Source organism: Bos javanicus, chromosome 10, assembly GCF_032452875.1.
Source record: "Bos javanicus breed banteng chromosome 10, ARS-OSU_banteng_1.0, whole genome shotgun sequence".
Lineage (NCBI taxonomy): Eukaryota > Metazoa > Chordata > Mammalia > Artiodactyla > Bovidae > Bos > Bos javanicus.
In genome coordinates, this window is record NC_083877.1 from 11,400,695 (window position 1) to 11,416,152 (window position 15,458).

General features: G+C 35.4%; 1 protein-coding gene across 8 annotated transcripts in view; it reads right to left on the reverse strand.

The window, feature by feature from the left end:
- The window catches only part of STYX (serine/threonine/tyrosine interacting protein), a 117,173-nt gene that overhangs the window by 63,714 nt on the left and 38,001 nt on the right, over positions 1–15,458 (reverse strand). For 6 of the 8 annotated variants that reach the window (XM_061430068.1, XM_061430067.1, XM_061430065.1 and 3 more), the window contains one exon: positions 6,275–6,368. In XM_061430068.1, the coding sequence (XP_061286052.1) occupies positions 6,275–6,368 (94 nt within the window). Of the gene's footprint in view, positions 1–30; positions 3,661–6,274; positions 6,369–15,458 lie in introns of those variants that run through there. The other 2 variants (XM_061430066.1, XM_061430071.1) reach the window with 1 other exon arrangement.

Genomic DNA, 15,458 nt, shown 5'->3' on the forward strand with positions numbered 1-15,458 from the left:
GCATAAGCAGTATAAATGAACTTTTCAATCTTTTTTGAGGTATAATGGCACAACAGTTTTAATACAACCACCAATCTTCACAAAATAATTTTAATACTTTGTGCCTGAGCTAGCAGCATCTTGCACTGTGACATTCCTATACATACATAATAAGCATTTTATCCAAGTACAAATGTTAAAAGCAGAGTAACTTAAGCAATTGTCTATACAAAGGTAAATAGACACTGTAGGTTATTTTTTTCTTGAACCATTTTTGCTGCATAGTAAATTGCAATTACATGTCAGTATAATGTTACTGATCTATAGAATACACTTTGAACTGTGAGGTATGGCAACTCCCTATGAGAGAGAGCTAACATGTAAACCTGAATATTTTGAGTGATTTTTTTTTTTTTTTTAGCTGCCATGGATGGGTAAGACAAAAAAAATCCAGCATTCAAAGACCCTAGCAACTTATTTTTCTAATTAAAAAAAAAAAAAATCTTTTAGTAATTTTCAGCTATTTCCTATCATTTTCTTATTGGAGCACTGATGAATGGACAAAAATATTGAGGTGAAGCTAAGTCTGCTATGGAATTATGGACTAAACAGTTATTTGAAAAAAAAAAATCCGCCAGGTAACTGCTCATTTACTTTACATCAAGTTGAGATTTTGATATATATCTCTATATATGCATCCCAACTTTATAATTCAAGATTGCAGTTAAATACTTCTAAATTCACTTAAATTACCATGGTAATAAGACAATTAGAAACCTTATATTTTCTTTAAAAGGACATGCTTAACATTTTCTGACATTACTTCTAAACTCAGATGAAGCACAAAATCCTCCCAAAACAAATATACTGCTTTGAAAGTTAAATGGTTGAAAGTTGGTAGCAAAAGCTATCATGGTTTAACATTTCCACCACAGAGTAGATACAAATAAACAAAGGTAACTGCTCTTTATACATCTGATATGAAATTAACACAGACCAATGGACTGAAATTACAAGGTAAGAATACTGCCATTCTAGTTGAATATTTTCAATATTTAAGTTTCATACTTTCAAAATGGACAATAAAGCAGTTCTCCTATGTTCTGATGTGATATCATTTTAAATTCTGTGCCCAGATTAATATTTAATGCTTATAATTGGGTGCTGAGTCACTCATATATTATTCAAATATTCTATAAAATAAATCATGATTGGTTAAATGTACTATAATTAGCTATCACAAAACATCAAAGGAAATAGAGGAATTATAGAAACGGAACCAAATAAAAAGAATAGGAAGAGCTACCAGAAGAACCAGTTAAACACTGGATGGAAGAATATACTTAAAACAAACTTGCAGTGTTCTTATATGAAAGAAAAGTTAAATTTTTTGTCCATATTAATTTGTCCTCAAGAAAATGAAGTCCCTTTTTCTAGTGTCTGTGAGAGTCTTTACAGTGCTGGGCAGGCACTTTAGTGACAACATAAAAATTACAGTGATTAGAAGTGGAAAATTACCAAATATAATTCAATAACCAAACCTGTATCCTTGGCCAGACTATTAGAGAAGATATGTATATTTTAAGAAATTAATTTAGAAAATCTTAACTGTCTCATTTTTAAAATCTAAATGGACTATTATGAAGATTCTTTTAAGCAGTTTTTGTGGAAGGAGCATCATAGATTATTAGTTTGCAAAAGAGATCTTTGCTGACCTACCCAATAGTAATCTATATACAGGGAAGCTGTGTTATCTGGCACTTTACCAACTGGAATTTCTGAACACTCAATGCAAATCTTGACTATACTAGACCACCACACCAAATGATATAACACACCAATCATACAACAGAATACAAGACCTCAAGGGACTGACAATATGCTGTTTTTAGGGTGGTAAAATAGGGGAAGGGAAGAGGAATCAGAAGAAAACCACCTGGGTCAACAGAATTAACGCTTAATTAACAAAGCAGTTTTGATTCACTTCCACTCTCCTGTTATGCTGGATAAAAAAAACTTACTGTATTATTTCACCTTAGGGAGGAAAGCAAAGTAGCTAAGTTGGTATAATAGGTTACTTTATGGGGTACCTCTTGGTACCAAAGGAAGGTATAGAAATCACTCTCATCAGTAAAGCACCTCAAGAGAGGACTGAGAAAAATGAAATACAAAGGAGTTTCATTCGTGCTACCCTAAATCATCAACTATAAAAAGTTAAAACACTCCTCTCCTCCCCAACATCATACTTAAAGTAGTAAAAATGTTTTTTTAAGAACAATTTTTATATGTATAAATAAAAACATGGAGAACCTAGGATCCATAAAGTGACTTTGCTAATGCAAATTATGGGGGAAATTTGGATTAACTCAATGTAAAGAAAGAACTGATTACAACACTAATTTGTATACACTGAAGTCTTCCACAATCACTTTTCTACAAAAAAATGCATCCTCAAAGAAAAGTTACTGTCTGAGCCAGAACAATCTCACAGAATCATTAAGACAACATAAAATGAAGGAGTAAAATGTTCCATATTCCAAATAATTTTACTCAGGTTTCTTCAAGCCTTAAGACTTTCAGTTTAAATTAATTTATGGTTAAAAAAAATTATAGAAAAATGTTCAAAACTTTTCACTGTTCTACATACTAATTTAGAGGTCATAAGGATTTATTTACTTATTTTTTCTAATGAAGCAAGGCACTTTTCTTTTTGGGGCTTTGTTTAGGAAAAATAGTGCTACATTGGTTTATTATATTTAGAACCATTTTGGACAAAGAAAAAATCGGCTACACGACTCCGAAAAGAAGAAACAGAACATTTGGCTTTTCACAACGGTAAAGGAAAGTCACTTGAAAGTTGAAAACTCTCCTTGTATTTGTGAACATCTGGTATTATAAAGCAAACATTTTCCTTTGTTCATTAAACTTTTTCTTTCTACAGAATAAAATTAGGAAGGTAATAGGAAAGGAAGCAATACTTGGATCATGTTAAAATAAGGACAGTTGGCTGTCATGATTTAAAGATTATTAATAAGGGATCAAGAAGTTTAAAAAAAGATAAACTATTGAGTTATACTAAAAAAGAAATGTGGCAGATTCCTACATTTGTTAATGTTTCTGTAAGAGGCTCCATCATAAAATTGAACTGTAAAATTATTTTTAAAATGTAATATGTAGAACATAAAATGAATTTTTAGCAAACTTTAGGAAATTCTTTTGTTATAAATTACCCAGATTTTATAAACAAATCCCCCCTAACTTGCATTTTGTTTAAAGTAACAACTTTATATCATACAAATAAATTTCAAGTATGAAAAGTGCATTATTGCAATAATACCTCTTTGCAAGTCCAAAATTCTTGGTTTATAATAAAACTGTAAAGAATTTAAAAAAAAAAAAAAAAAAAAAGGAGTAAAACCATCAGTGCCATCTATTGCAGAAGTCCAACATCTTAAAATGTTGCTCAACAAGTCGCAGAGAAACACGTCTGGAAGCAACATATAATTGAAAAGAAACTACTTGTGTTTTTACCATTTTACATTATTACTGTCTGTAGTATTTTTCTCCTCAAATAGAAATTCACATCCTCTATAATGCTGCTCTTGAATCAGCCATTCTGCGCAGCTGCCACTTGCATGTTTCCAAAATCATCTTCTTCTTCATGTGTTCTCTTCAAACTGCCTAAAAGTTATTGCATGAACACAACATATGGTATAATGGGAACTTAAATAAATTCATTCATTAGAATGTTACAGCTAGGAAAGGCTTCATTTTTCTTGAAGTGTTATCATATATATATGACAATGAAAATTTCATGACTGAATTTTTAATAAACCTTTGTACTGATAAAATACTTTTGTTACAAATAACCCAAAGAACTTTGTATCTTCGTGACATCATCCCTCTTAATATTATTAAGGTATTTTATATAATGAACATTAATTTTTAAAATAATGGTTCATAAATATTTGGTTACCATTTTCTAGGCATCCATCATAAACATGTGACTCTGAACATATTACTTATGAACTTCATATAACTTTATGAAGTTATAATTTGTATAATTTTATTTTGTAGATGTAATTATCCTTTTGCTTCACAGATGCTGTCAAAAATGTTTTTCCAGTGAAACTGATTGTTATCAACAAGTGTAGAACTGGAAGGAAGGCATGTAGCAGATAAGAGAATTTCTTTTATCTACTCCTCATATCATAGTCTGCTAGTACAGGAATTTCCCACACAGAGTATGTGTGGGATTGTATATGCCCAACAATCATAATCAAGAAATTTGAGTCTCAATGGAGGAAAACTTTAGGGAACAACTGAACTGGTAAAGGGTTTGCTGCGTTATCTGCCAAATAGTTACATCACCTTAAACTTATGCCCTAAAAGTTGTGCTAAATCATGGTTAGTGTTAGTCCAGAGGGTGGATTGGATTCCGAAGGGAAACTAGTATTTCACTACAAGATTAATAAGAAAAGAACAGAAATATAGTACTGATGGAATAAAGAAGAAAATATGCTAGTCATTAAAATAAGTCTAAATGTGTGCATACGTGCTAAGTCGCTTCAGTTGTGTCCAATCTTTGTGACCCTATAGACTGCAGCCCACTAGGTTCCTCTGTCCATGGGATTCTCCAGGCAGTAATACCGGAGTAGGTTGCCATGCCCTCCTCCAGGGGAATCTTCCTGACCCAGGGATTGAACTTGTGTCTCTTATGTCTCCTGCATTGGCAGTTAGGCTCTTTACCATTAGCACCACCTGGAAAGCCTTAAGTCTAAATACAGCTGTTATAACAGATTCAGATGCAGTGCTACATCTGCATTCTACTAAAGGAGGTTGAGAGACATAGCTAGCTAATTCAAGGCAGAAAGTGAGGAGGTACAGATAAAGTTCTATGGCAGAATAACTAGAAGTTAGAGGAAGAATAAGTTAATCATCATGTTTTCTTGAGGCAACGACATCTGAACCAAGTTTTTATGGAGAGACTGGATGTGATGCTTTCTAGGTGGAGAATAGAAGACACACGGGAAACCATTAGTAGCTCAGTTTTCTGCAGTACATATATAGAGGTACAGTGAGAGATACAAATAAAGATCAAAAGGGCCTTTAATTACTATCTGTGATGTGTTTGCTTCAGTAAAAAATTAAGCCAACGAAGACTTTTAGACAAGAAGAAAACCACTATTAGAATTATCTTTCATGAAAATATGTCTGGCCACAATGTATGGAACATGTAGGATGGGAGGCCAATACAGACCTGAACTATACTGAGATTAAAGGTATTATAAAAAGAAAGAATTTTTGTTACTGAAGAAACAGAGCCTCCCATTTTGGAAAATGATTACATAGAAGTTGCAAACTAAAGAGTCAATGACAAGTAGGAAGTTAAGCTTGAAGTGTGGTTACATAGTTTCATCAACTAAGGAGGTACAATATAGTGCTGGACTTGTGGATGAGATCACCAGTGTTCAATTTCTAAATCCAACACTAACCAGGTATGTAACCTATTTTTCCTAACTTAAAAGGCTGTTGGTGCAAATAAGACTGAAAGGAACTCTGGGAGAGAAAAATAATAAACTAATAAATTCCATGAATGCTCTAATAAAAAGAAAGGAGACAAAAAAGGGTAGCAAGGTCTTGGAGAGGACTGTAAACGTTAAAAGATTTTGAGAGCATGCCTGGATCATTAAATGGGGGAGGAAACACTCTAAAATAGGGAAGAAAAAAGGACAGATATTTATGGCAACAGAGAAACTGAGTCACCCTGCTTTCACTTACTAGCCACCTTTTATTTTCAATAAGATCACCTAAGTGTATTTAGGGCCTCCGGTACCAGACCCCTCTTATTATTTTAATCTTTCCAACACAGTTATACTACTTAATTGTGGAGAAGGGAATGACAACTCACTCCAATATTCTAGACTGGAGAATTCCATGGACAGAGGAGCCTGGTGGGCTACAGTCCATGAGGTCACAAGGAGTTGGACACCACTGAGCAACTGACACTTTCACTTTAAACTACTTAAAGATTTAAAGGTCAACAAAATGGAAATCTGATCTTCCAACCAGCATGTTCTACTTAACTAGTGGCATACACACAGAAGCTCAGTATAATATATAATTAATTATAAAATTAAAATTAGAAATTATTTTAATTCAATAGCCCATCCAAAAGTTTCTAAACAATTTAAATTGTTCAGTGTAACTTGCTAATGAGTGACAGATGCATCTTCTCTTCTACTTTTCATATCATCTATCTCCCCAAATTTCTCCAAAATGAAAAAATCCTTACCTGTGGAGCCAGAATGAACAGATAACGACCTTTCTATCTGAAGTGGTGACATCATCTGTATTGTTAATTTTGCTAGGTAGATGGCTTCATATTCCTAGAAAAGATTTTAATTAACTTGAGTATACATTTAACTTGAGTATACAATTAACTTGAGTATACATTTAAATTCTTGGATACCCAAAACAAAATGAAATTTAAAAAGTGGTTAATGCATGCATTACTGGTATTCTTAGTTTATACTGAAAACTCCAGTGCCATATGGCTGTAAGAGAAATGCTTAAAATTCCTATCTTATAATTTCATATATACTGATGAGACTATAAATCAAATCAAGCCAATAGCCTGCACTAGGGTATCACACACTGAACTAGCAATCAGGACATATTCCCTGCCACTGGGGCAGATCTCTGACTTAAGAAGAAAATGAAATAAAATATTTAAAAAATCAGACTAATATAAAGTACTTAATGGATTTAAGTATATTCAGTTCAGTCACTCATTCATGTCTGACTCTTTGTGACCCCACTGACCGCACCCTGCCCATCACCAACTCCTGGAGCTTGCTCAAACTCATTGAGTTGGTGGTGCCATCCAACCATCTCATCCTCTGTTGTCCTCTTCTCCTCCCACCTTCAATCTTCAAGCATATATCTGGTTCAAGTATGTATCTGGTTCTAATTTCTTAAAATCAATAGTCCTTGACTTCCAGTTAAAGATGAAATAATAAAAGCATTCATGTACCTTCTTTCCTTAAAGGGAGGAGATAGAACAAGATATATAGAGAACTCCTGATTTGATGAAACTATAAAACATCGATAACCCTGAATATGAGAAAGAAGAGTAAGGAAAAAAGAACAGTGCCTACCTTTATGACAGAAGAAACAGAATTATAATTAGGAAGAGGCCTCAAGAGGACTTTTGGAATTCTGGAAAATGTTCAATTTCATTATCTGGATGGTAGTTACATGGATGTTTGTTTACACTTTATGCACTTACATATGTGTATTATATTTCACAATAATATTAAAAAAATGGAACCAGACTAAGCTATGCACAGAAAATACCTGGATGCATATATCAAACAAAGTGGGTACAATTTAGAGTTCTCCAAAAAGGGTGGCAGACCTAAGACAAATCTTAGAAGCCCCTGCATAGTATGAAGTATGTGTGGGTCTATCAAGGAAAATGTGAACATCCACACCTGGCATTTTTGCAAGAAGCAAGCCTGGTGGAGGAGAAACTGTTGCCAAGCATCTGCTAACCTTGGTCAGCTAAAAGTAAAAACTAAATCACTAATTCTCAGGCTGACTATACCTGAGGATCACCTGAAAAGTCTTAAAACCAGTATATATATACTCATCTTACCCCTCTCCTTGGCTGCCCCCTTTCCAGTGATTCTCATTTAATGGTATGGGTAAAGTTCCCTAGGTGACTCCAATGTGCATGTAGTATTTATGAACCTAAAAAGGAAAAACCTGTGACAGAGGGGCTCCTTTTCTCCACTCACTGAGTAGATTCATACTAGTGGGAAAAACTGTTGGTGAGAAAGTCTTCCAAAACAACTGGGAAAATTTAAGCTGCCTATATTTCCCAATCTCTCCCCAAAACTTTATTATTGGGAAAATGGCTTATCTAAGAAGAACGCCTCCAGTTCAAAGATGACCAATAATCAAAAATGAACCAATATAAGTCTTATGTAAAAGTGTTTCTAAGGGGAAAAAAGCAACATTATAACCAAAGTCCATATATGAAGAAAACTGCATGAAAATTACACGAGGCAGGTGAAAATTGTGAATAATTCTCCATAAAATCAATGAGATACGGCATTTCTGAAACAAGTTCAAAGAAGAGGTAAAAGGACTCATGGAAGAAATGTAACAATGAAAGAGATGACGTAACTCTTAGAGCTCAATAGAAAAACAGAAAGAAGAAAATAAACCACAGAAATAATGGCTGTAAGAGAATCAACAAAGAGGAGAACGGACCATACCATGCAATTCTAGCACATTATTAATGTACCTCTTTCTCCTGGATTGTTCCCAACAGCACATAAATATGCCCTTTCCTACCATATTAGAAAACAAACAAAATGCCCCTCTTAATCCCAGTTTCCCCTCCAACTACTGTTTTTCTGTTTTCCCCTTTTAATTCCTGGAAATATCTGTTCTGGCTGTTCACATTCCTCTCTTCCCATTATGCTTATACGCCCCATTCCACAAAAACTTGTTTGTCAAGGGCACTGATCACTTCGTGCTCCTACTCAATGTCAGTGCTCAGCCCTTACTTAACCTATTATCAACCTCTGAAACAAAGGATCATCTCCTACTCTTAAAATGCCTTCTTCACTTGACTTCCCAAGCACCAGACCATCCTGGTTTTCTTCCCAACTCACTGGCCACTCTTTTCAGCCTCCTCTGCTGATTCCCCATCTCCCCAATCTCTACATGTCGGGAGTACATTAAGTTTCTGTTTTTGAAGTCCTTTTCTGCCCACACTCCCTTCTCTGGTGATCTCACTCAGTTTTAAAGCTTTCAATAGCATCCATATACCGAAAACCCCTATATATAAGGTTCTTTCTCATGAACACCAGGCTTATATGCAGACCTGCCCACTATCTAATAGCTCTCTTAACCTTAACATGACGAAAAAGTCTCAATTTTATTCCCTTCAAATTTCATGCAGTTTCTCCTATACAAGTAAGCAACAGTTCCTCTTCCAGTTGTTCAGACTAAAAGGCTTAGAATCATCCCAGTCTCTCTTCTCCAATCCAACAGCAAATTCTGTAAGCTATACTGTCAAGTAAATCCAGAATCTGATCTCTTTTCATCAACAATCACCTCTGTCTAAATCCATATTCTCTCCTAACTCCCATCACTCCATAGCCTCGTAATTTATGTACTTGCTTCTGCCCTAACCCCAACAACCCTTACAGTATATATACATGGTATACTACATTTAACACAGATGACCCAGTTTATTCCTTCACTTAAAAGTCAAAGGCCTTATTTATAATGGCCTATAAATGCCTATCACGTGGCCCCTTACCTCCCAGGTTTAATCTATTATTACTATTCATTTGCTCACTCTGTTCCAGCTATACTGACCTCCTCACACTTCTTGAAAATACTAGGCATACTCCCATCTCAAGGCACTTGCACATATTCCTTCTATCTAGAATGCTTTCCCCCAAGTACCGAAATAGCTCATTCTCTTAATTTCTTCAGGTCTTTGGTCAAATAACATTTTTGCAATAAGGCCTTTTCTTATCACCTTTCAAAAATGCAATTAATGTCTCACTTCTTTATATGACCTTAATGGCTCTCTTATTTTCCTCTGTGACCTATTACCATATGATCTACTACTTTTGTGTTGTTGTAGTTTAGTCATTCCGTCATGTCTGACTCTTTGTGACCCAATGGACTGAAGCCCACCAGGCTCCTCTGTCCATGGGATTTCTCTGGCAAGGATACTGCCATTTCCTTCTCCATAACCTCCTATATTTTAGTTTGCTGCTACTAAGTCGCTTCAGTCACGTCCGACTCTGTGCGACCCCATAGATGGCAGCCCACTAGGTTGGTTTACTAATTCATTAAAATAAGTTTTATGAAGTCAGGGATTTGTCTGTTTTGTTCTCTGCTTTACTGCCACTGCTTATAACAATGTCAAATAAACATCTGATGAAACAACAAAGCATGGGAATGGAAAGAAAAGCTTGCCAAAAATCAAGCCAAAAGACAAAAAAACAAAGTTGAAAATAAATACAGAGAAAATGGTAGATATGGAAGAAAAAAACAAAACAATATAAAATATGTCTCTGGGAGAAAAAAACAGGCAAGTGAAAAAGAACAACAATAGCCAAATACGTATTAGAAGAAAACTTTCTGTAATAAGGGAAGATGTGAATCTCTAAGTGGTAAGGGCATATTATGACTAAAAGGAAATTAATATAGAACAATCAAAAAGATATACTTAATAAAGCATCCTATGCTCATCCAGAAAACAGCTCCTCCTTCCAATCAAGTCTTCTAAGAGGGAAGAATTTTAAAAATTAAGCTCCCTTCAGACTTCTCTAGGACAATTATTCAATGTTAGGTCTGTGTAGAAACTCATAAGAGAAAAAGTATTAAATTTTTTTTAATCTAGCCAAGTGCCATTCAAACATAAACACAACAGAGCTTCCCTGGTGGTCCAGTGATTAAGACTCCATACTTCCACTGCAGACGGCATGGGTTTGATCCCTGGTCAGGCAACTAAGATCCCACATGCCATGCAGTGTGGCCAAAACAAACATAAGAGCAAGAGAAAAACATTTTCCAAAATGCTAGGACTTAAGTTTCGAAGAACTCTTCTTGAAAATAATGTTCAAACTCCAGGAGTTGAATAAGGAGGCTAAAATCCTACTTAAATATAGAACTCAGCATGAACAATGAGAAAATGCGGTTATAGCATAGAATGCAAATATTATAATTTGTAACAATGTAGAAAAAGTAAAAGCCGGGAAATGTAACAGGACATAGTTTAAGTGGATGATCCTATATTGCTAAGTAAAAAGAGGTACCATATTTAAATATTTTTAAAAGTGTAAGCGGTATCTCCTAGAAGAACTAAGATTAGTATCAACAAAATAGGTTGTGGAGGGGAAGGAGGAAAGTAGAGGTATATAAATTTTTATCTTTTATACTGGAAATCCATTGATAGTTTTTTAAATGTGATAACTCAAGGAACATATGTATATACTATAAACTTAGATTGTGCCCATTAAGTAAACAACTTATAAATTTAAAAGTATCAAAAGAATACAAACAAAAAATTCATCAATTTATAGTGAAAAGTTCAAAAAAGATGTATTTTAAGAGAAAGCATGATATGAAAATAAAATGACAGACAAAAGTGTATGTCATTTTTAGTACAAAAAAGTGGGATAAATTCACCTATTAAAGAAAAATATGAGTAAAAAATCAAAATAACAAAATCCAGCCATAGGGCACATACAAGAAATGCATGTAAAACAAAGCGATTTAGAAAGGTGGAAAGAAAAGCAATGAAGAAACTCACAAGACAAATGCAAACAAAAAAGGATCACAATATTAAGGTTAATTTCAAAGTAAAATAACTGGACAATAAACATATAACTACAATGAAGATCTAACTTGAATTTTATCTATGAAATAATGCAGCACTAAAATTGGCAAAGAAACTAGAGGAATTAAAGAAGTAAACAGAAAAAGAACAAAGGGAGTTTCAGTTCACCTCTAAGCCCCCAAAAGATGAAGTGAACAAATACAATGTACCCTCTGTATCCATGAATGCAGAACCCACAGATACACAGAACTGACTGTACTATGCCATTTTACATGAGATTTGGAATCCATGGTGAGGAAGTGTGTATGGCCCTGGAACCAATTCCTCACAGATATAGAAGGATGACTGCAGACTGAATTTTATGCCCTGAAAACAGAGAATATATCTTCTTTTCCAATAGTCATAATAACAACTGTTTATTACACCACAAAGAAAACATTTAAAATTGTTATATGATTTATGAAAAAAACTCTCAAACGTGAAGTAAAAATAAAATCAAAAGTGAAATGACAGAATATCAAGTTGTAACAAGAATAAAAACATTACATAGCAAAATTTATAGAGGATATGTAGAATCAGTTCAGTTCAGTTCAGTCGCTCAGTCGTGTCCGACTCTTTGCAACCCCATGAATCACAGCACGCCAGGCCTCCCTGTCCATCACCAACTCCCGGAGTCCACCCAAACCCATGTCCATCGAGTCAGTGATGCCATCCAGCCATCTCATCCTCTGTCGTCCCCTTCTCCTCCGGCCCGCAATCCCTCCCAGCATCAGAGTCTTTTCCAATGAGTCATATGGCTAAAGAAATGCTAAGAGGATAATTTACAGTCTTGAATTCGTATAGCTCAAGACCCGAGTTTGACCCCTGGGTTGGGAGGATATCCTGGAGAAGGGACTGGCTACCCACTCCAGTATTCTTGTCTGGAGAATCTCAAGAACGGAGGGATATATAGTCCATGGGGTCGCAAAGAGTCAGAGATAACTGAGCGACTAAGCATGCAACTGAGAAAATCCACAAAAGAATAACAGCAGCAGCAGCAAAAACAACAAAAACCTAAGGAAAGCACAAAGCAAGAAGAAATTCAAATACAGAAATTATATAAACAAACCAGATAAAGGGGAAAAAGAAAGCACTGATATACAAAATTAGAAAAAAAGAATGAAAAAAATAACCAAAGAAATTAGAAGATATCAAAAAATGCAAAACATTATTTTCCTCAATTTTATCTCAAATCCAGTGAAATTATATAGAAGATTATGAAATCATCCAAAGTGACCTAAACAGGCTATGAAAATCAGACCTAGCCATTAACCAAATGAAGAAAGCTGTCCAAGAATTGGTTCACCCTCAAAATATATGAATGAATGTAATAATGAATAACTGAATTAAATTGAAAAAATCAAGGTCCAGTGATTTCACAGGTACCATATATCAAACATTAAGAAGCAGGTAACTCCAATCTAATTTAAATTGTTCTAGAGCAAATAAAGAGAAAGCAAGTTTTCATTTTAAACATGAGAAAAACGTGACAGACACTCTAACCAGAAGATGGTAGTACAGGAAAAAAAAATTACAAACCAGTATAACTTATTCAACTAATTCCAAAATCTTAAAAAAAAAAAAAAAAAATTTGACAAACAGAATCTAGCAACACATTAATGGAATATAGTCTACCATAGCAAAGTGAGATTCATTTGTGAATCAAAATGATTCAAAATTAACAAGTCTAGCATCAGATCAGATCAGATCAGTCGCTCAGTCGTGCCCGACCCTTTGCGATCCCATGAATTGCAGCACGCCAGGCCTCCCTGTCCATCACCAACTCCCAGAGTTCACCGAACTCATGTCCATCAAGTCAGTGATGCCATTCAGCCATCTCATCCTCTCTGGTCCCCTTCTCCTCTTGCCCCCAATCCCTCCCAGCATCAGAGACGTTTTCAATGAGTCAACTCTTCGCATGAGGTGGCCAAAGTACTGGAGTTTCAGCTTTAGCATCGTTCCTTCCAAAGAAATCCCAGGGCTGATCTTCAGAATGGACTGGTTGGATCTCCTTGCAGTCCAAGGGACTCTCAAGAGTCTTCTCCAACACCACAGTTCAAAAGCATCAATTCTTCGGTGCTCAGCCTTCTTCACAGTCCAACTCTCACATCCATACGTGACCACAGGAAAAACCATAGCCTTGAGTAGACGAACCTTTGTTGGCAAAGTAATGTCTCTGCTTTTCAATATGCTATCTAGGTTGGTCATAACTTTCCTTCCAAGGAGTAAGCATCTTTTAATTTCATGGCTGCAATCACCATCTGCAGTGATTTTAGAGCCCCCCAAAATAAAGTCTGACACTGTTTCCACTGTTTCCCCATCTATTTCCCATGAAGTGATGGGACCGGATACCATAATCTTCTTTTCTGAATGTTGAGCTTTAAGCCAACTTTTTCACTCTCCTCTTTCACTTTCATCAAGAGGCTTTTGAGTTCCTCTTCACTTTCTGCCATAAGGGTGGTGCCATCTGCATATCTGAGGTTATTGATATTTCTCCTGGCAATCTTGATTCCAGCTTGTGTTTCTTCCAGTCCAGTGTTCCTCATGATGTACTCTGCATAGAAGTTAAATAAGCAGGGTGACAATATACAGCCTTGATGTACTCCTTTTCCTATTTGGAACCAGTCTGTTGTTCCATGTCCAGTTCTAACTGTTGTTTCCTGACCTGCATACAAATTTCTCAAGAGGCAGATCAGGTGGTCTGGTATTCCCAACTCTTTCAGAATTTTCCACAGTTTGTTGTGATCCACACAGTCAAAGGCTTTGGCATAGTCAATAAAGCAGAAATAGATGTTTTTCTGGAACTCTCTTGCTTTTTCCATGATCCAGTGGATGTTGGCAATTTGATCTCTGGTTCCTCTGCCTTTTCTAAAACCAGCTTGAACATCAGGAAGTTCACGGTTCACATATTGCTGAAGCCTGGCTTGGAGAATTTTGAGCATTACTTTACTAGCGTGTGAGATGAGTGCAACTGTGCGGTAGTTTGAGCATTCTTTGGCATTGCCTTTCTTTGGGATTGGAATGAAAACTGACCTTTTCCAGTCCTGTGGCCACTGCTGAGTTTTCCAAATTTGCTGGCATACTGAGTGCAGCACTTTCACAGCATCATCTTTCAGGATTTGGAATAGTTCAACTGGAATTCTATCACCTCCACTAGCTTTGTTCGTAGTGATGCTTTTTCTAAGGCCCACTTGACTTCACATTCCAGGATGTCTGGCTCTAGGTCAGTGATCACACCATCGTGATTATCTGTGTCATGAAGATCTTTTTTGTACAGTTTTTCTGTGTATTCTTGCCATCTCTTCTTAATATCTTCTGCTTCTGTTAGGTCCATACCATTTCTGTCCTTTATCGAGCCCATCTTTGCATGAAATGTTCCTTTGGTATCTCTAATTTTCTTGAAGAGATCTCTAGTCTTTCCCATTCTGTTGTTTTCCTCTATTTCTTTGCATTGATCACTGAAGAAGGCTTTCTTATCTCTTCTTGCTATTCTTTGGAACTCTGCATTCAGATGTTTATATCTTTCCTTTTCTCCTTTGCTTTTCACGTCTCTTCTTTTCACAGCTATTTGTAAGGCCTCCCCAGACAGCCATTTGCTTTTTTGCATTTCTTTTCCACGGGGATGGTCTTGATCCCTGTCTCCTGTATAATGTCACGAACCTCAGTCCATAGTTCATCAGGCACTCTATCTATCAGATCTAGGCCCTTAAATCTATTTCTCACTTGCACTGTATAATCATAAGGGATTTGATTTAGGTCATACCTGAATGGTCTAGGTCTAGCATTAAAGGACTGAAACTAGAGTCATTTCATAAAAAAATGTTTTAAGTTAAAAATCAGTATCTATTCCTGATTAAAAAACCTTTTAAATATGCACAAGCAAATACTCACTGAAACACACACAGTACAATAATAAAAGCAATGAAATTGAAATCAAGAATAAAGTAAGTATGAATATCACACCACTATTACTTATCCAATTGTTCTGATACAATGACCATCAAGTGAGAAAGAAAAAAAATTAGAAAAGAGGCAAAATTATTATGATTTGAAGATGAAAATG